The following is a 21,441-nucleotide window of genomic DNA, read 5'->3' as shown; positions in this document are numbered from 1 at the left end:
ACGTAAACCATGCTGTTTATATCCCATCATATAAAAATATTTCTCCGATGTCTCGGATAACCTTTCTTTCCGTATCGATATTTGTACATGTAACTATTGAAAAGAAAATATAGAAAATCTGCTGATCAGTAAAAATAATGGACGTAATGGAACTGGTCACGCTAATTGTGTGTTATTTAATAAAATTATTATTCGAATTAAAAGAGTTTTTTAACTGTTCTAGTTTAAAACAACATATACGTAAAATATAAAGAGTAAAAGTTCTTTTTTATGAAATAAATGTACAAATAGACTTGAAGTTTATTTCTAAATTTAGCCAATCAGTTAACGCGAAAAGTAAACGCAAGTTTACTTTCAAGTGCACATACAAATACACTTTTAAGATTTGTAGTAAACGCCCGTTTACTTTGAAGTGCACGTAAAAATAAATTTAACGAATTCTGAAGTAAACGCCCGTTTACTACTGACTAAACGGACACAAAGTAAACGCCCGTTTACTCGAGTAGACATTAGAAATTTCCATTTCGACCGCGTTAACGTAATTATAGTAAACGGGCGTTTACTTGTAAACGATAAATTTGAAGTTAACTAACGAAATATGTGCACGCGGCCTTAACTTGCGTTTACTTTATGTAATGCTTGGTCTGCACCCAACTGTATGTTTTAATGGCATATTTGTCCAATTTCTGTATTGTACCTTCCATATTCGTTCACTTAGATACATGAAATTAACTGAAACTCGAAAATCAATACATTTTATAAAAACTCAACATGCGCTTGCCCTGCATTACATGAAAAATACAGGCAAAGTTTGGATGTTTATAAAAGTGTCCTATATTTAGACTTTAGTGGAACCTTAAGGTTTATGTACCCTTCTGTAGCCATTTTTGTACGAACTTTTCAAACTTCAATTGTATCAAAACTACAGATATAATGAATAATAGAGATAGACCATTTTGTGCGTATTCCAAGGGGAAACTTGATGCAAAGCATCATTTTTTACTGTTCCATTGCATTTAATAGAAAAAGAGGTCTTTGTGGCAAATAAATCAAGATTTTTATAGAAAATCCACACCCTTTATCCTTGTACTCTCATATTTGGCAATTTGATGACTGATAGATATAGGGTTATTGCATGCAGTGCTAGCATTGATTTCCTTAAAACAAGTTTATAAATGTAGTTATTGATTAAAACAATATAAATATGGCCAAAATCAAGTACACCTTTTATCGACTTTAGTGGCTCAGCACGAGGTGTTTTGGAATTTACAGGTTGCTTAGAACTTTTTGTAAAAGATAAACACTAGCACATCATAGAAAATCAAGTGAGTGATTTATGTTTCAAATTTTAAAACAAAAATCCCCGTATTAAAGGCTGTGGATTTTCTACAAAAATCTTGATTTATTTGCCACAAAGTCCTCTTTTTCTATCAAATGCAATGACACAGTAAAAAATAATGCTTTGCATCAAGTTTCCCCTTGGAATATATACTAAATGGCCTATCTCTATTATTCATTATATCTGTAGTTTTGATACAATTGAGGTTTGAAAAATTCGTACAAAAATGGCTACAGAAGGGTACATAAACCTTAACGACAAGATTCACATTTATTTTTATTTGTTACAGTACACTTTCAGCAAATTGTCAAAGTTGAATATCGAGATTTGCACAAAAAAATGATGCTACAACGTTTTTAATAAGTAATGTTGAATAAATCTAGAAAAAAGACTTTGTATATCGAGAAAATAAATCTACAATTTTGCACCATATTTATTGTGGATTTTATAATGACGATTTTACAGTACACATGTTTGGAAGAAAGACGCGTTGTCATTTATCGTCCAGTGGCTAATATTTCATGAATGTTCAGGACTATAGGCAAAACGCAGTTATACGCTAAAATAACCGTTCCATTGCTCCGGTGTATCATATATACACATTTAGGGGGGGGGGCAATGAATATTACCAGGGGAGAGGCGATGATTCAAAAGTTATGAAACGAGCACCAGCATATGGCATAGTATGAAGATCATCTTTTTTTCTTCATTTTCATTTAATTATTTTGAGCGTTGCAAATTTTGAATCAAAGAAGTATTTTTGTTTCTGTTAGGGAAGAAGACAATGTATTTGCTTTGACATTTTCTTAGGTTAAACAGTGCAACATTGTAATATTGAAGAGTGGGGGAGGGGCCGGTTTTTTAGTCTTCTAGGGGCATTTTTTTCGTCTGACTACTCTATATTTAGAATACTAGTATTTTGTAGTGTTATCTCCTCCGAACTGGTGGTATCAATAACTATATACTAACCTATCGTACGTCCCGAAATCCTAAATATATCTCAAGAAAAATCCAATTTAATAAGTGTCGTTGCATGCACGATAATTGCCCGAAGTTCCAAGACTATTATATAAATTAGTGTCAAATTTTAAATCACCCTTACAGTTTTGTTTATACAACATGTGTTTTATAAATTGACCATAAACCCACTTATTCATGGTATGGTATCAATATTTTTGACCTGACACTACGTACTTTTTATTGCTTAATTCTTTAGAATTTAATATGCAATGTTTCGGGTTCTTTCGGGAATAATCCCAGGTAAACCCTCATCAGAGGTCGACCTTTATATATTTATTTCGTATCTAGTATCACAGATAGATGTGTGTCTGTTTCATAACAGGTTTTTTTTCAAATTTACTGAATTTTAGAAAGAATGCAAAAGCATGCGGACTTACTGTTGAAAATATTGTTTTTCCATATTATAAGAATCTAATTCACTTAATTATTCTGCCTAAGGTATGAATTGCCATAGCTGTGTGAATGTTGACGTTTGCTTTTGTTGCAGTTCAGTGGTTCTGGTGTTCCGTTTCTTCACCCGGGCGCTCCCGGGCGCATTTAAGTAGGACCCAAAAGAAGAGATATGCCTAATTTCCTTTGCTTGAAAAACATGTCGTAACTCTCTATTATTTTGAAGTAATTTCTGAAATAAACGTCAATTTCACAAAAACTGCACCGTACGATGTTGTGACAACCGAGCCAAAATCAAAGTTACATCATTATTCTTTCATTTAAAAAATAAATTAGCCGTATGTTAGGTGGGTGCATTAAAGTCTTTAACTAGACGTCTTTTTTTTCAAATATTACACTCGTCTATTAAATAACATTAACTCTGACGTAGAATCGAATTTCATTCGAACATTTGTATGAAGGATATTTCGACATACGTTTGTCCAAAGTATGATATACCATATAGCTGGTTGTTTTCGCGATTTTCATTGAATACGGTATACGAAATATTTTGGCTGTTATTGTTTTGGCGGTTTCAAAACTTTTATTAATATTTTTCCATGTGCACTTTTTAATCGCCGGAATATATTTTGGCTATTTCGTTCTATCCGCGAAAATAAGCAAAAGTTCACACCCCGCAAAAATAACCCGCTATACGGTACTTCTTTTATAATTCCCATATTTAGTAAATTTGGCTGCAAGTGTGAAAGAGAACTCTTCAACAGCTTATGTCGATACATATTATGAGTAAAGAATTTAGGAATAGAAATTTTGTTTGCAATATCATTGTTACCAAGAAAACATTAGGATAACTCACCAAAAGGTATGTTTATTGATCACTAAGTTTGTATTTTCGAAATACTGCATATTTCAGTATTCGTTGGTTAAAAGACTGCACATAATTATTGTCATTTTCAATTACTCAATCATTGATGATTTGAAATATGATCTATTTATTCATTTTTATTTTTGTGTCCCACATTGTTGTAGATAATACATAAATACTTAGGTGATGTCAATTTCGTTTCGATTTTCTTTATAATATGACACCGAATGCCATAGACATACCACAATCATCCAAACAAACTTCAGTCTAGATGACATGCACCCACAATGGACAGAGAAGGTATGTACTGTGTCAGTTGTTAATTCTGAACCAGGTGTCGCACTCATCCAATGTATTTCATAACTGGTGAACGAAGTGGCGTAATGTCTTCCTTAAAAAAACATAGTACAGTCTAACAGTCAGATTCCAGTTTAAAATATGGATTATTTTGATTAAGAAATATTACGTGAATCGAAAAAAGTAAAATACAAAATTTAAATATGAAAAACATTTATTAAAAAAATAATCCTAGATTCTTCCTCTGTGTATACAACAAGTATTTACTATTAAACCTTTTCAATATCTCTCGACACCGACTAATGACACCTACAGTTTACAGGTAAAATGGATGGGTCGTCTGAAAGACAAAAAAAACATCACGATTCTTATTGCGTAACACATTGGATTGGCGATTATATACTGAGTTAACTATATAGCTTCAGAATATATATTAACCAAATAAATAAATAAATATATATATCCCTATCATATAATCTTCCTATTTTGTATGTATTTAGAAATAATTTCATTTTGAATTGATAATTTTTTTTATACTGCAATCATTATGCATCCCTACAACTTAATGATTATGTGAGTCTTCACCAAATATTTGCCGCATGCTAGTAACGATCAATTTGTTGGTGTAATAGGTTTTATGAAATATTTCAAAATTTGTAAAACATAATTACTTTCAAGACTGTCCGTCCGTCCGTCCGTATCACACTTGTGAACACGACCAACTTGGTGTTTTTTTCACCGATCTTTACCTTAGTTGATGTACATATTCAATTTCTGGAGCGAAAATCACATAATGATTGTTAAAGTGGAAGGAAAATGTCACATCTATTTTTCATCGACGGATTTCTCCGCGTCAAGATATCTGAAAGTTGATGTTTTTCCTTGATGAATTTCGAAAAAAAATTTGACTTCTCGTTTCAAGGTTACAACATTTAAGAAGTGCATTTTTTTTGGTACATAGTTGCGTATGGAATTAAATTTATATTTTAAGTTGTTGGTTTATACTACAGAGTTTGTTTAAAACATTTCAAACTCTTTTGGACAAGGAAACAACATACCTTGTCCCTTCGTCGTAGTGTCCTTCCCCCGTTCCTGAAAATGACCTTTTGGTTTCTTACAAAAAGTTGATAAAATTGTGTTGATTTTTTTAATACACTGCCATTGCTATATTTTGTTTTGTTTTCATCGGGTCAATATTTTTTTCTCTATATAGATATAGGAAGATGTGGTGTGAGTGCCAATGAGACAACTCTATGTTCAATTCCGGTATAAAGTTTCGGTTATAGAATAAAAAAGAGAAATGTGCCAAAGAGACAACAACCCGACCATAGAGCAGACAACATCAAAAGATCAACAACTGGTCTTCAATTCAGCGAGAAATTTCCGCACCCGGCGGTGTCCTTCAGCTAGCCCCTATACAAATATATATATACTAGTTGAGTGATAATGAACGACATACTTAACTCAAATTTGTACACAAGAAACTCAAAATTAAAATCATACAAGACCAGAGGCTCCTGACTTTATTTCTGATTAAATAATCACTAAAATAAAACATGCTATGTTCTTTTCTTTTTTCCAAATCCCAACAGGACAGCTAGAAGCTCAACGTCTTAAAACATGAAATGTGACTTAGATAAATTAAAAAATCCATGTCATTTGGACTCTGTAGGAAAGTTATATCATTGTCAATGAAAGCAATAAAATCAATACTGATCTCCTTTTTTTAATTTTTGAGACGACCCCTCACATTTTACCTGTCGTAGTCGTTCTCAACTGTAGGTATCGAGAGATAGTGAAAAGGTTTATTTAAAAGTTAATCAAAGGTATCAAGCTTATAAATTGATACGCCAAATGCGCGTTTCCTCTTGATTTAACTCATTAGTGACACATAGATCAAATATAGTTATAAATCCAAACAAGTATAAAGTTGAAGAGCATTAATGAGGACACAAAATTCCAAAATGTTGTGCCAAATACGACTACGATAATTATGCCTGAGATTAGAAAATCCTTAGTATTTATAATATTTCAAACTTTTGTTAACGGTTAATTTATAAAAAGGACCATACAATTGATATGCATGTCGTCACCGAAGTGCTGAATACTGGGCTGGTGATACCCTCAGGGACGAAACGTTCACCTGCAGTGGCATCGACCAATTGTTGTAAATAGTTCTTAAAGGTACCAGGCTTATAATTTGAAACGCCAGACACAAGTTTTCATATAAATAAGACTCATCTTTGACGCTCATACCAAACAAAATTATATACCTAAACAAGTATAAAGTTGAAGAGCACTGAGGACCAAAAATTCCAAAATGTTGTGCTGAATACGGCTAAAGTAATCTATATATAGTTATCAAAGGTACAAGGATTATAATTGAAAACGCCAGACGCGCGTTTCGTCTACCTAAGACTCATCAGTGACGCTCAGACAAAAAAAAAGTTATATATCCAAACAAGTATGAAGTTAAAGAGCACTGAGGACCCAAAATTCCAAAAATTGTGCCAAATACATCTCAAGTAAACTATTCCTGGGATAAGACAATCCTTAATTTTTCAAAAAATTCAGAGTTTTATAACAGGAAATTTATAAAAATGACCATATAATTAATATTCATGTTGTGACGGATGGGTTAACTAAAAGTCTGGACAGGCAGTAAAACAACATCTGGTTCGTTTGATCGTATAATCTCAACTCAATATAGTAACATGATACATAACAATAGAACAACATTAACACAAGATATGATAACGTTAACAATGTGAATGGAAACGGCGTTAAAAGTAGTGTTAACGTTTGACGCGTACGTTAAACTGTCTCTAAATCACCAACATACTCGGAGCCACCAGATGCAATGTCCATTAGCTGTGATATATAGTGGCATGCGGAAAGAACAAAAATAGATTGATCTCACAAATAATTAAAAACATATTAAATTATTAGATTACGTAAAAAACTCTTTGAATTTGACAGTCTTTTCACAAATAAGAAAAATTAACAAGTCTGTTCACACACGTTAGTTTCTTCGTTCACTTCGTCTCAGAAAACATTCCATGCTGTTGACTTCTAATGGGTAGAGTTTTGTCACGGGTTGATGTGTAACTCCTGAATTGATACGCACCATAGCAACGCGAACTAAACCGTCCTTGCCTTTAAAAGTGTCCTGCACAACTCCAAGTTTCGATGCACGCGCTTCGATTCGTCGTGTATCTGAATGACATCGCCTTCCGAACGTCGACTCCAGCTCTTTGATATTCTCGCAATGAAGTAAGGTATTCTCCTTTCCATCTTGTCCAGAAGTTCTCAATCAATTGTCTCTGTCGTACCGCTTGATAGTTCAAGTTTGTGTGCGTTAATTCACAAACATTTAGATTGTCAATAGTACTATTTGACGATACATACGGAAAAGTTGTTATTCTTCGTCCAAGTATAAGATGGGATGGTGTAAGCGGCTCCGGATCTCTGATATCTGTTGAAATATACGTCACTGGTCGATCGTTGAGTGTGGCTTCTATCTCTGTTAATACAGTCCTTAAAGTCTCATCGTTGACATGTGCACCTCCTAATACTTTCTTAAGTGATGTTTTTGTTAAGCCAATCATTTTTCCCACATGCCCCCGAACCATGGAGTTCTATTTGGGATGAATTTCCATTAAATGCCATAATTCTGAATATTTTCTTTAACTTTTCTAGAATTGCAAAGTCGTGAAATTTCGTTTGAAGCAGCTTTAAATGTTAGCGCATTGTCTGACATCATTATTGTCGGCACTGATCGCCGACTTACAAATCTCCGGAAACACAATAAAAAAGATTCTTCGCTGAGATCGTAAACTAATTCCAAATGTACTGCTCGAGTGACAGCACATGTAAATAAGCAAATGTAAGCCTTCGATTCTTCGTTGTGTCTGTTCCTTATCGTTAGCGCTCCTGTGAAGTCTACACCGGTTATGCTAAAGGGTGTTGCATCTTGAACTCTCTCCTTTGGTAATGGTGGAATTTCTGGTGCGGGATAATATTTTCCGATTACTTTTCGGCACGTTACACATTTCATCAATATAGATTTCACGCACTGTCTTAATTTCGGAATCCAAAATGTGTGTTGTATGTATGCTAGAGTGATATTTATACCTGAATGTAGTGTGTTCTCGTGTGCTTCTAACACTATCAAATGTGTAAGACGGTCCTTTGCCGGTAAAAGATATGGAAACTTGACTGTTTCTCCTACTGTTGCATTGTCTATTCGGCGGCCACCACATCGTAATAACTGCTTTTCGTCTAGAAAGAGCTTTAATTGTCGCACAAGTGTTTTACGTTTTGTAGAATTATCTATACAATTTATTTCGTCACTAAATATTTTACCTTGTGTATATCTTATCCATAGGAATTTTGCATTTTCAATTTCATCAATACGTAACAAATCTTTCTTTCGTTCAGTTTCCGTTGCTCTGCAGTTTGCTGTGAATCTCATTACATATGCGGTAAAGCGGGTTAATTTTCTATAAGAATTATACCGTTCGATATCTATGATTTTTCCTATACCAATACATACATTTTGATTATTCTCCATTGTTTCAATTTTGTCATCGTTCTCCGACATTGTTGTACATACGCTAGACGTTACATTGTTTCCGTTCCATGTCGGCCAATCTTCATTGCTGTTTAACCATTTAGGTCCACTAAACCATATTTCATTCTGTTGCAGTTCATCAGATGTTATACCACGTGTAAGCAGATCTGCGGGATTGTCTTTCGTAGGGCAGTATCTCCATACATTATCTCCACACAAACTTAAAATTTCTTCAATTGTATTTTTGATAAATTATCTCTGTGGTTTTACGGATGCAAGCCAACTCAGTACGATTTGACTATCACTCCAAAATTGTATTTCACTGAAAGTTTCCGGAAAGTTTTTGCAAATATGATCAGCAAGTCTTGCTCCAATTACAGCCCCCATGGGCTCTAGTTTTGGTAAAGTTATAGTCTTGATAGGCGCAACTCGATTCTTTGCCATTACTATTGTTGGTTTTCTGTCATATATGATGTACGCGGATGCGCGGTACGCATGAGTCGAAGCATCGGTAAATACATGAAGAGTTGGTAAATTTCTGTTATTCTCGTTTTGTGTTTAAGTACTTCGATGAATCTCTGTTTCTAAGCTCGATGCCAGATCTCGTGAAATTAATATCCATTTTGATTGGATATCTTCCGGTAATATTACGTCGCACTTCAAATTTAGCCTCCAAAATGATTGCATAAAGATTTTCGCTTTTACAGTAACTGGGCTTAATAGTCCTAACGGATCGAAAATCTTGGATGATTGCCGTAAAATATATCGTTTAGTCAGTTTTCCTTTTTTGTCCATCTCGAACGTGTAACTTTGATCAAACAACTTGTCCGATTTAGCGTTCCATTGCATACCAAAAATTTTAGTAAGCTCATCTTTGTCTAAGGTTTGTTCTTTGCTAGCGATTTTTTGTAATTTTGGAGTGTTTGCATTCCAAGAGCGTAGGTTGAATCCGCCTTTCGTGAGTAATTCTCTCGATCTCCTGTAATAATCTATTACGCTATTTTCGTTATCAAAGCTAGTTAAAATGTTGTCCACATATAACCCATTTTCAAGTGTATCTGAAAGTTTCCCCGGATTTTCCTTAAAGTGCTTGAGAAGTGTGGCGCTCAAAATTAATGGCGAACATGTAGCTCCGAAGAGTACGGACTTGAAGCGATATGTTATTAGCGGACTTGATGTGTTTGTAGGATCGCTAAGCCATAAGAACCTCGTTGCATCTCGGTCTTTCTCGTCGAGCTGTATTTGTAGAAATGCCTTTTCTAAATCTGAAGTTGTAGCATATTTCTTAGCGCGAAATCTCTTAAGTATTCCCGTAATGTCATTCATAACAGGTGGGTGTGATTATAAGCATTCATTTAGACTTGGATTATCTCTTCTATCTTTGCAGCTACAATCATAAACAATGCGTATTGGCGTAGTAGATGATTCCTTGGCAACAGGTTGATGTGGGATATAGTGTACGGGTCGATCGGTAGGAAGTTTTGTTTCCTCAACCTTTTCAATAAAATGTCTTCTCTCCTGCTCCATTATGATATCTCCATACATTTTAAGTAAATCAGGTTTGTTTGCTAAACGTCTAATAACGTTACCTGTCCTCTGTTTCACCAATTCCATGTTATGCGGCAGCGGAAGAAAGTCTGGTTTCCATGGTAACTTAGCTGTGTACTTTCCATTTTCTAGTATTATACACTTTTCTCCGTATTCTCTTACAAATTCAGACTGACTTTTAATGTTATCGCTTCCTGAAACCCCCAACGATTCTAAGTTCCAAAAGTTTTCCAAGTCGTAAACAACGGCTCTGTGATCCGTCAAAATATTCATCATTGCCGATTGTTTTGAACTACTTCCGTTCTTAGTTAGTACGGGTCCCGACAAGAGATAACCAATTTTCGACTTTACTGCGGTCGGTCCATTTCCTCTTATTATTTCGTCTTCAATTATTGACCAGTAATAGTTTGCGCCAATCAATAAAGATATGTTAAACTTGTCTTTTGCACATATCGGATGTGCGAGTCGTAAACCATGTAAGTATGGCAGTGCTTTGATTTCCTTTTGTGATTTTGTCTGAATAGGAGCGGCAATATTCGGTACAATTATTACTTCTATTTCTATTCTTTGATTATCAACTGTTTCAATAGCTATGTTTGCTTTATCAAGATGACGAACTTGTCCTTCGTTTCCTCCAAATCCAGATATTTTCAGTGCAATCTTTTCGGTGGACTCAATTTCTATATTTCGAGCTAAATCTTCAATTATGAATGAGTTCTGTGCTCCCTCGTCAAGCAAAATATTTGTCATGATCGATCGATTTTCGGACCAAACTGGAGTTACGGCAGTTTTCAGTAAAACATCTGTATGTGCAGTAAAAGTAGAATGTAAGGATGTGGTTAGCTCCAGTGGCGTTTCCTCTACGGCGGTATGTGCTACGGTCTTTTGTGAACTATACTGGTTTTCGGTCAAGCTCTTTGGTTCTGTGTTATGTACTTGCACATGTATGCTCGTGTGATGTTTCTTTCCGCACTGGCGGCATTTAAATTCAGACTTACATTCAGCTACTCTATGACTTCGAAACAGTTAAAACATACCTTTTTTTCGCTTCACAATTTCTATTCGTTTCTCAACATCTTTTACGTTTTTGCATGTATTTGGATGATGGGATTCTTCACAAAATAAACATTTCTTAGGTGACTGTTTTCCGTTCTTTCCGTTAAATGTTTCGGCAATAAACGAAGCGGTCGGTAAAATTTCTAAATCTTCATTACTTGGACCTGTAGATTGTCCTGCGACCTGTACGCATACTTCCGTCTTAATTGCTGTTCTCAATGATTCGATGTCCCAGTCGTCGTTTCCGCGGTCTCGGGTTATGTTTTTTCGTACATCGGACGGCAACTTATTGTATATTATAGGCGTAAGAATGGCTCCAAATGTACTCTCGTTTGTTCCTAACGATTCTAATCCGCGTATGCTACACTCAATTCTGTCGGAAAAGTTTCTCAAACTGTCTGCGTTACACCTCGGTGCGGGTAAATCAATTAAATTTTGAATATATGCGTTCGTGATTTTGTGGTTCTGACCAAATCTCTCTCAGTATTGATACGGCTTGATAGTAATTTGCACTAGTGAGTGGTAAACCGGCGATACATTGCGCGGCTATTCCCTGAATTTGATTTTGCAAATACGTTAATTTCTGCACGTCTGTTGATGTTTCGTTATCGTGTATTGTTGATTGATACGCATCCCAGAAAGGTTGCCAGTTTAACAAATTGCCATTAAAATATGGTAGATTCAATTTTGGTAGCTTGTGGTAGATGCTAGAATTTGTTGCGCTCATTGACGATCTGTTTTGCATATCATTATTCTGTATGGGATGTGGAGTATTACATGTAGATGTGGAGTTGATAAAAACAAAATCTGCTGCATTTGGATTTAAGTTCTGATTAGAGCTAGTTTCATTTGATTTGTTTTTCTGTTTTGAACTTGGTGAATTGCGTACTTTTGTCAAAATTCGTTCTATATCTAAAACATATCGACCTGAGTCTTCTATCTCTGCTTCCATGTTTTCCTCTGCAATCTCCTCTAATATTTCATTATCAAGTTCCGAAAGAATATCCCTCTTCTTCTTCAAAGTTTCACATAGGCTTTTTATTTCGTCGCGTTGTGTTGTTTCTTTCTAATTCCTCTTCAATCTTTGAAATTAATCTCCATGCAGCTCCTCGATGACCCACTCTAATGGCTTTCTTTTTCGTCATTATATCCTGGTCATGGCACCAATGTGACGGATTGGTTAACTAAAAGTCTGGACAGGTAGTAAAACAACGTCTGGTTCGTTTGATCGTATAATCTCAACTCAATATAGTAACATGACACATAACAATAGAACAACGTTAACAGAAGATATGATGACGCTAACAATGTGAATGGAAACGGAGTTAAAAGAAGGGTTAACGTTTGACGCGTAAGTTAAACTGCCTCTAACTCACCGACACATGTCAACACCGAAGTGCTGAATACGGGGCTGGTGATACCCTCAGGGACGAAACTTCCACCTGCTGTGGCATCGACCAAGTGTTGTACATAGTTCTTTAAGGTACCAGGCTTATAATTTGAAACGTCAGACGCGCGTTTCATCTACAAAAGACTCATCAGTGACGCTCACACCAAACAAAGTTATATATCCAAACAAGTATAAATTTGACGAGCACTGAGGACTCAAAATTCGAAAAAGTTGTGCTAAATACGGCTAAGGTAATCTATGTCTGGGAAAAGAAAATCCCTATTTAAGTCATGTTCAGAATGGTTTTTTTCTCACAAATTTGGAGCTATTTTCGTTTGTAGGCAATAACCAATACTAAGCAACTAGAATTATATATAGATAATGCCTAAAGCTACATCATAAACAAATGTAAACATAATATTGGTGTTCCATGTTCATATCCAAAGTAAGTAACCAAGTCAGTGGTTTTCTCTCGTTTGTTCATTGTTATTACTTTTTTTTTTTATTGCAGACCAAAGAACAATTGGTGCTGATGAATTTGATAGTTCCTTTTTAAATTAAGTCTCAAATTTTCTAGATTAAAGGTGTTTGCTAGATAGGGATTGTATAGACAATTTTAACAAAACCACTGTTTTTTCTACGTTTGATCGACAACATATTTGTTGATAATGATAATACATCAGACAGTCGGTATTCCAATGAGTTGTTCACTACTACCGGCCAACTTCTTGTCGAGCTCATTTGAAGCAGGATTCATACAGAACCTGCTCACAGACAAATAGAAAAACACACTTTGCAAATGATGTTCTGTCACTCAATAACATACACTTCAATGAGTGCTTACCTCTCGTAATCCCAGTAAAAGTCTTGTTATGAGATTCTTAGATTATTAATAATGGACCCTTAACTGTTAATTGAATACATATAGTTCAAATATTTTTTCTGCCAGAGGAAATTCTCTATTTTTTAATGGTAATTTAATGTTCCTGGTATAGCAGCTCCTGTCTCGTTTCAGCCTTTGAAAGTACATATTTTAGAAAAAATGTAACAGTGCAATTTACATGTAACAAAGGTGAACGTTTCAAATTTTCATAGAGGATTTAGATGAATTTAAATACAGTCACATTTTTAAAAGTATTTCCTTCAAACTCTTGTCAAAAACAAGAAGATCAAAGAAATTTCACATTCAGATATATTGATTATGTTCTTTCTATTAACGATCCAAACTTTGCTGACTGGGATCCATTAATACAACCTCTAGAACTAGAAATAAAGTAACAACAGACACGGCTTATACCTCGACTTTAACATAAGCGGTTACACCAGTACCAAAATCTATGACAAACGAAATGATTTTAATTTCTAAATTTTCTATTTCCCCTCCTTCGTAGCAATATGCCAACTTCACCTGCATATAAGATTTACATTTCCCAACTTGTTCGGCATGCAAGAGTTTGCTGTTGCTACTAAGACTTTATAAAACGTCACCAGTGTTTCAGCAGAAAGTTGATAAACCAGGGGTACTATGTCTGAGAACTTCGTTCTTCATCTAAGAAAATTCATCGAAAGATACCACGACTTTGTCGATAAAATTTCCGTATCAAATTCACAAATAATACACGATGGTCTTGAAGTCTAGATTCTAGGTTCTGACGTTGTTTATCATCTAAATAACATGTCATGGTATGATTTTCTTTGTCTTTGTAAATATTACTTTTATTGTTTAGTCTTTTTTTGTAATTTCCGTTTGACATATCTCGGTACTTATACATTTTGTCATTATAGTATTGTGCAGTGGTAACATTTTGTATTCTTGTCTTTCATCTTTGCTAGTGTGCTTTGTCTTTTTTTGTTGTTGACATTTTTTGTTGGTATAATAGTGATTATGATTACAAAACTGCTGTACCTCTATTTGTTTTTATTTTTTACCTACTATGTCGGTCTGTTTTGTTCATACATCATTGTCAATCTAATGGAATTATCTATACAACAGTCATTCAAGTGAGGGGTTTAGTTAACTTTAAAACCAGGTTCAATCCACCATTTTCTATATAAGCAAATGTCTGTACCAAGTCAGGAATATAACAGCTGTTATTTATTCGTTGATTTTGCCATTTGATTAGGGGCTTTCCGTTTTGAATTTCCGTCGGAGTTCGGTATTTTTGTTATTTTACCTTTTTAGGAACAATAGCTTTAAAATGTTCTACTGATGCATAAATATATCAGGATGGGTGATAGATTAGTTGATTAATTAAATAATATGTTGATTGGTTGGTTTTAATGCCACTTTCAAAACCAACGTTCTATTTTGTGGTGGTGGGTTATTTTTCATGAAAGAATCCATATTGCCCGAAGAGAACCACCAACCTAGGGTAGGAAACTGAATCTGGCTTACCTGTCACGTACGAGATTCGAACTCACAACATACGCGTTGACAGGATATTCATAAAGTTCGACCACTTACATCAATCGGCCTCCGAGGCCCACGGATTGGACTAAGGAAATATAGGATGAATTCCAACTCCGTCTTTTACATTTGCGCGCAGCTTTTATTATGTTTTCATGCATTTATTTTACCACTTCAACTTGATGATGATGCGTAGATACTTGACTTACAGCGCCAAATTAAAATGCATATTCAAGACAAGAACATATTAATGAATATGAATATTAACCTTGCTTCGTACTAGACTGACACGCTGAGCCAGATTTGTAGCATGCTAGTTCACAAGGTAACAGTCCACAGAAAGACAACTCACAATATTCCGACACATTATTTTAATTCCGAGCCTTCTAGTCTTTATTCTTACTTCTGAATGCCGCAATCTTTGCTTAGATGGTTTTCCAGGAATGTATTTCCATAGCAACATTTGTAAGCAATTATACATCAGTGATTTCCTCAAAACAAGTTTATAAATTTAGATATCGGTTTTAACAATATAAATATGGACCAATTCAAGTTCAATTTCTAGAATGCGCTCGCCTGTAGTGACTCAGCACGACGTTTTAGAATTTAAAGGTTGTTCAGGAATTTTAGTAAACAATAAATGCTACCACATCATAGAAAAATAAGTGAGTAATCTGTGTTTAAAAAGATATAAATCAAAATCTCTTTTTTAAAGTCTGGATTTTCAAATGTCTTGGTTTTATTTGCCATAAAATCAATGCAATGTAACAATTAATAATCAAGGTTTGCACAAAGTGTCCACTTGGTATATGTACAAAATGGCCCATCTTTATTATTTTTTATTATTGCTGTTTTAATACTATTGCAGTTTGAAAATTCTGTAATTCACATGGCTACTGAAGACCTCAGAACCTTAAGAAATCAATTTGCTTATTTTTGCATTTGCAAAATATATACTTACTTGGAAGCGGAGACTGTAGGTTATATTTTGCGGAATCTTCTGAATGCTGACAAGTCCACGCTCCAGTTTCATTATTAAATATTTTCCTTGTCATAGAGACAATGTTAACGTTTATAACAAATGTGTAGCCATCAGCTGGATGGCATGCCGACGGCCTACCACCGCTTGCAGGATCGCAATTTCCAACAGTTTCAGCTTTAGGATTAATTATTGAAACAGTATTTTCTATTCTATCAAGAGAACAATCTAGAGTCCACTGTTCATTCTCCCAAGGAACATTTCTTGGTACAAGATTGATTTCACCTACAATCAGAAATTTGATAATAAAAGGCAAAATGCATATGATCATGCAACTCAAACTTTAGGTAAACAAAACAATATCAACACATATTGTTCCAATTAATTAAAAGTTAATATTTTGTGAAATGAAAAGTCCTTGATATAGAAAATAAAGTTTAAAAATAAAAAACACAAACAATATATATGTTGTGTACAAATTATCATTTTGTACAAATTATAATTTGTATTTTGACTTTGTACAAATTGTACTTTGTACAAAAGGTGCCTGTACAAATTACAATTTGTACAAAATTAGACTAAAATTCACTTATAACTTGTACAAGAATTTATAGAATGGATTTTGTTATAACAAAGCATTTTTACACACTAGGACTTTATTCAATAGATTTAATAAGATGTTGTATGAGTGCCAATGAAACAAATCTCAATCATAGTCACAATTTGTAAAAAGTCAACTATTATATTTAAGTATCATGACCTTCAACACGGAGCATTGGATCACACCAAACACATAATAAACCAAGGCTCCGTGTTGAAGATTGCTCTTTGACCTATAATGGTTTACCTTTCCAAATTGTGACTTGGATGGAGAATTGTCTCATTGACACTCATACCACCTCTTCTAATATTTACTTATTTACAAAATACAAATATGCCAAGATGGAAAAAGGTAATGTAATTGATACGTGCATGTCAGTTGATTCTGATAGTACAATAGAAATAGGCCCCATTGATAAATCAGATAAAATAATAAAGACTTGGCCTCAGTGACAATTCTGATAGTATAATAGAAATTGGCGTCAGTTACAATGTTGATGACACTGATGTTGAAAAACACCAATCAGAACTTGCTATGGTAGATATTGTTGGTATACCAATTCATCAGAATGTTTGTGCCGCAACTTATCCTTGAAATATCTTTTGTTTAATTATTGAATCTTGAGAATTATTGTACCACTTTTGAATAGATGTAAGAAATTTTAACAGGATATTTTCAGAGAAATTAAATTAAAGCTGTTATCCGTATTCGCAGCAACGCTTTCTGTGCTTCAATATTCGCTACAGGAAGCAGTTATAAAGCTTTCAAGAACTAGTAGACAAGTTTTTTTCATGTTAATGCAAAGTGGGAGGCAGCACTTGTTGATGAAAATGTAAAAACTGAAAGATGAAGTATTGATGCGATAATTCACTCATACAATCAAACAAAAGATACAGAACTATTTTTCTCTGTTGTAAATCAGGATAATTATGTGGTCAGAAAATCAAAAATTCAAAAGTATATGTATCAATGATTTTTTTTTTACAAAATCCAAACTGTAAAATATTGTACAATTTATAAGTGAATTTTAGTCGAATTTTGTACAAATTGTAATGTGTACAGGCACATTTTGTACAAATTACAATTCGTACATTTTTTTTGTAAAATTCAATGATAACTTGTACACAACATATATACACAAGTCTTAATTGAAAACTACATTCAAACCTATGATTGCGTAAGAAAAAAAACACATTTTTTATACGAGTGCATGTAAAACAAATTTTCTTGTAGAAGAAACTAAATACAGCACAAACAATATTTTTCAAAGACCAAAAAGTGGAAAAATGTACTTTGACAAAACGCATTTGAATAACAGGTCGAACAACAGATGTTCTTAAACCCTACTGACTGCCATTTACGATTGCCAAATAAATTGATCACAAGATGTAACAAAATGGATCTTAATATCAATTCAATACTTAACAGAAAACAGAAAACAATAAACGTGCGGCAAAGATGTTAAACCACAAACATAAGGTGCAAAAAAATGGGGTTTTTTTACTTGTAGCCACGATTTTATGCCACAAACATACGGTGTCGATATTTTTTTAGAACACCAGATCCGGATTTCGACAACAAATGTTTTTTCAGTGATGTTAGGGATCGAAACGGTATTTGGAAGGCCATATATTTTACCTCAATTTAGGATACTAGACTCTAAAGAGTCAGAATGGGATGAACAGATCATATAAACCGGAGGGAAAATATGATACAAACCCAAACGAAAAAATGCAAGCAAGTCTAAATTAAAAAAAAATGCGTTCAAACCTATGATTGCGTTGGATAAAAACCGAAATTTGTATACGTGTGCATGTTAAACAAATTTCGTTGTAGAAGGGTCTAAATACAGCACAAATAACATTTTTCAAAGAAACCAAAAAAGTGAAAAAATATATTTCAACAAAACGCATTTGACTAAGGTCGTATATCTATCATGTGGTCTAGCGGGACGGCTGTAGTGCAGGCGATTTGGTGTCACGATATCACAGTAGCATGGGTTCGAATCCCGGCGAGGGAAGAACCAAAAATTTGCGAAAGCAAATTTACAGATCTAACATTGTTAGGTTGATGTTTAGACGAGTTGTATATACATTATGTACACAGCCATGTATCACCATCATTGATGGCGATCCGATGGATACATCTGTTGTAGGGTTGTCACTGACTCAGACGTACTTATGAATATAATTATTTTCTGTGACTGTATCTTACATTAATTTGTAGGATCCTTTACTATAGATAATTTAGCTGATCTGTAACAATAAAATCTTCATGCCTTATATATCATGTACTGTAGTACGCCGCTAGATTAAAACTGACGTGGAAAGATAACACATGGCCAGCGAAAGCTCTTTTTTTGAGAGCCCAGGTGGTCGTGTGGTCTAGCGGGACGGCTACAGTGCAGGCGATTTGGTGTCACGATATCACAGTAGCATGGGTTCGAATCCCGGCGAGGGAAGAACCAAAAATTTGCGAAAGCAAATTTACAGATCTAACATTGTTAGGTTGATGTTAAGACGAGTTGTATATACATTATGTACACAGCCATGTTTCACCATCATTGATGGCGATCCGATGGATACATCTGTTGTAGGGTTGTCACTGACTCAGACGTACTTATGAATATAATTATTTTCTGTGACTGTATCTTACATTTATTTGTAGGATCCTTTACTATAGATAATTTAGCTGATCTGTAACAATAACATCTTCATGCCTTATATATCATGTACTGTAGTACGCCGCTAGATTAAAACTGACGTGGAAAGGTAACACATGCATCTTCCCTCGCCGGGATTCGAACCCATGCTACTGTGATATCGTGACACCAAATCGCCTGCACTGCAGCCGTCCCGCTAAATTATCTATAGTAAAGGATCCTACAAATTAATGTAATAGAATCGAATTCATAACAGGGTGGCTGTGGACATTGATTTAATATCCCATTGACTGGGACAGATTAGGTGAACGTTCGTCTATAACGCCCATTGCTCACGACGTCCTTAATATAGACATTTAAACCGTGGGGTCACCAAAGGTTCTCAACGCCTATATAAAATAATTCGAAATACTACTCAGGAATTTGTGTTTTGATTTATATTGATTTATTAAACGTCCTTTACTTGTGTTTTTGTTATGTTTCGACAATCAATTTTCATAATATGATATCGCAAAGCCATGTTCTTTCAGAAAAAAGAATGACTTACTGGCTTTAAAAATTGCAATGCATGTATTGATTGATTATCTTTTTCGGATGTCAAAGCGATTTAACAATTGCGATTGTCGAGTTATGTAATTTTTTAACTTTTATCTGGTCTAATTTTATTTTAGAACGAATGCATAATCCACTTTCAAAAGTTGTGCAAATACGAAACATAAAGACAAAATATACTTCTGCCCTGTCTTTTTCGTACTTGAAAGATATTGGATAGTAAGAAAGCTATTGGGATTAAACCTTGTGAAATTTGCATGCATTTACGTTATTGTATTGGCAAAATGTATCATTTGGTGTATATATGAAACTTAAACTGTTCTGCTATACTGCTACAATACTTGTGAAAAACACTTGGCAACAGAAACGCATTCATCTTATTTATATTAAAATCGACCCAATTTACATAGAAAGGAACGTCTTCGACCATTTTGTGATCGCAAATAAAATATGTTCCGGACCTTATGAGTATTTGGACCATACGCGCATGACCATACCCGTCATACGCGTACGGTCGGACCATACGTGTATGGTTAGACCATATGAGTATACCCGTATGGTCATGATATATGCGGGGTTTTTTTATGACGACATACGGAATTTTCTTAGCGAGCAAAAATGGTATCTAGTGAAGTTATCGTATCAAGGCAAATGAAATAGTTCCTTTGTTTGTTGTTACTCAAAAATTAATTAAAAGTGTTTGAACATAAATATTCGCATTCTAACTCATAAATGTGAATTCGACTTAATGTGTGGATTTGTTCCTAATGAGATTATGAGGGAAAGTAATATATAGGGTTAAAGGAAAATTAAAAACTTCACCAATATAAGCATGCTATTTATCAAATACTTCCAACGAATTGCAGACATTCAAAAAGTCATTAGTTCCACTATTTCCATTGCAATTTATTACCAGGTTTTTGATTAACAAAGTTTACTAGAAAGTAAAATGAATAGATCAATATTTAAATATTGGCTTGGAGCCGAAATAAATCTATGTTTGTAAGGTGTGTTTGCGCATTTTCGGAGGCCAGTACATAATTGGAACTTTCATGCTATTCGGTGCTGCTTGTGACTTCTTTGAAGTGTGCTGATGGTTTGTATTATAGGATTGTAAAATTGAGAATGGAAATGGGGAATGTGTCAAAGAGACAACAACCCGACCATAGAACTGACAACAGCAGAAGGTCACCAACAGGTCTTCAACGAAGCGAGAAATTCCCGCACCCGGAGGTGTCCTTCAGCTGGCCCCTAAACAAATATATATACTAGTTTAGTGATAATGAACGCCATACTAAACTCCAAATTGCACACAAGAAACTAAAATTAAAAATAATACAAGACTAACAAAGGCCAGAGGCTCCTGACTTGGGACAGGCGCAAAAATGCGGTGGGGTTAAACATGTTTATGATCTCAACCATCCCGCTATACCTCTAGCCAATGTAGAAAAGTAAACGCATAACAATATGCACATTAAAATTCTGTTCAAGAGAAGTCCGGGTCTGATGTCAGAAGATGTAACAAAAGAAAATAAACCAAATGACAATAATACATAAATAACAACAGACTACTAGCAGTTAACTAACATGCCTGCTCCAGACTTCAATTAAACTGATTGAAAGATTATGTCTTCATCATATGAATATCAGGCACAATCCTTCCCGTTTGGGGTTTAGTATCATACCATCATAACATATATGAGAAGAACATAACTCATGTCATGCCAACAACTGTTTTGTTTTAAATAAATGTGTTAAGTTC

At 34.5% G+C, this 21,441-nt stretch overlaps 1 protein-coding gene across 2 annotated transcripts in view; it reads right to left on the bottom strand.

The window, feature by feature from the left end:
* LOC134720861 (uncharacterized) overlaps nucleotides 1-21,441 on the bottom strand; it is a 103,560-nt gene that overhangs the window by 63,574 nt on the left and 18,545 nt on the right. For both annotated transcript variants that reach the window (XM_063583418.1, XM_063583420.1), the window contains exons 3-4: nucleotides 15,847-16,149; nucleotides 3,857-4,005 (exon numbers count right to left, since the gene is read on the bottom strand). In XM_063583418.1, coding sequence (XP_063439488.1) covers nucleotides 3,857-4,005; nucleotides 15,847-16,149 — 452 coding nt within the window. The remainder of the gene's footprint in view (nucleotides 1-3,856; nucleotides 4,006-15,846; nucleotides 16,150-21,441) is intronic.

This window comes from Mytilus trossulus, chromosome 6 (genome assembly GCF_036588685.1).
Source record: "Mytilus trossulus isolate FHL-02 chromosome 6, PNRI_Mtr1.1.1.hap1, whole genome shotgun sequence".
Taxonomy (NCBI): domain Eukaryota; kingdom Metazoa; phylum Mollusca; class Bivalvia; order Mytilida; family Mytilidae; genus Mytilus; species Mytilus trossulus.
This window is presented reverse-complemented; position numbering and strand designations above follow the sequence as displayed.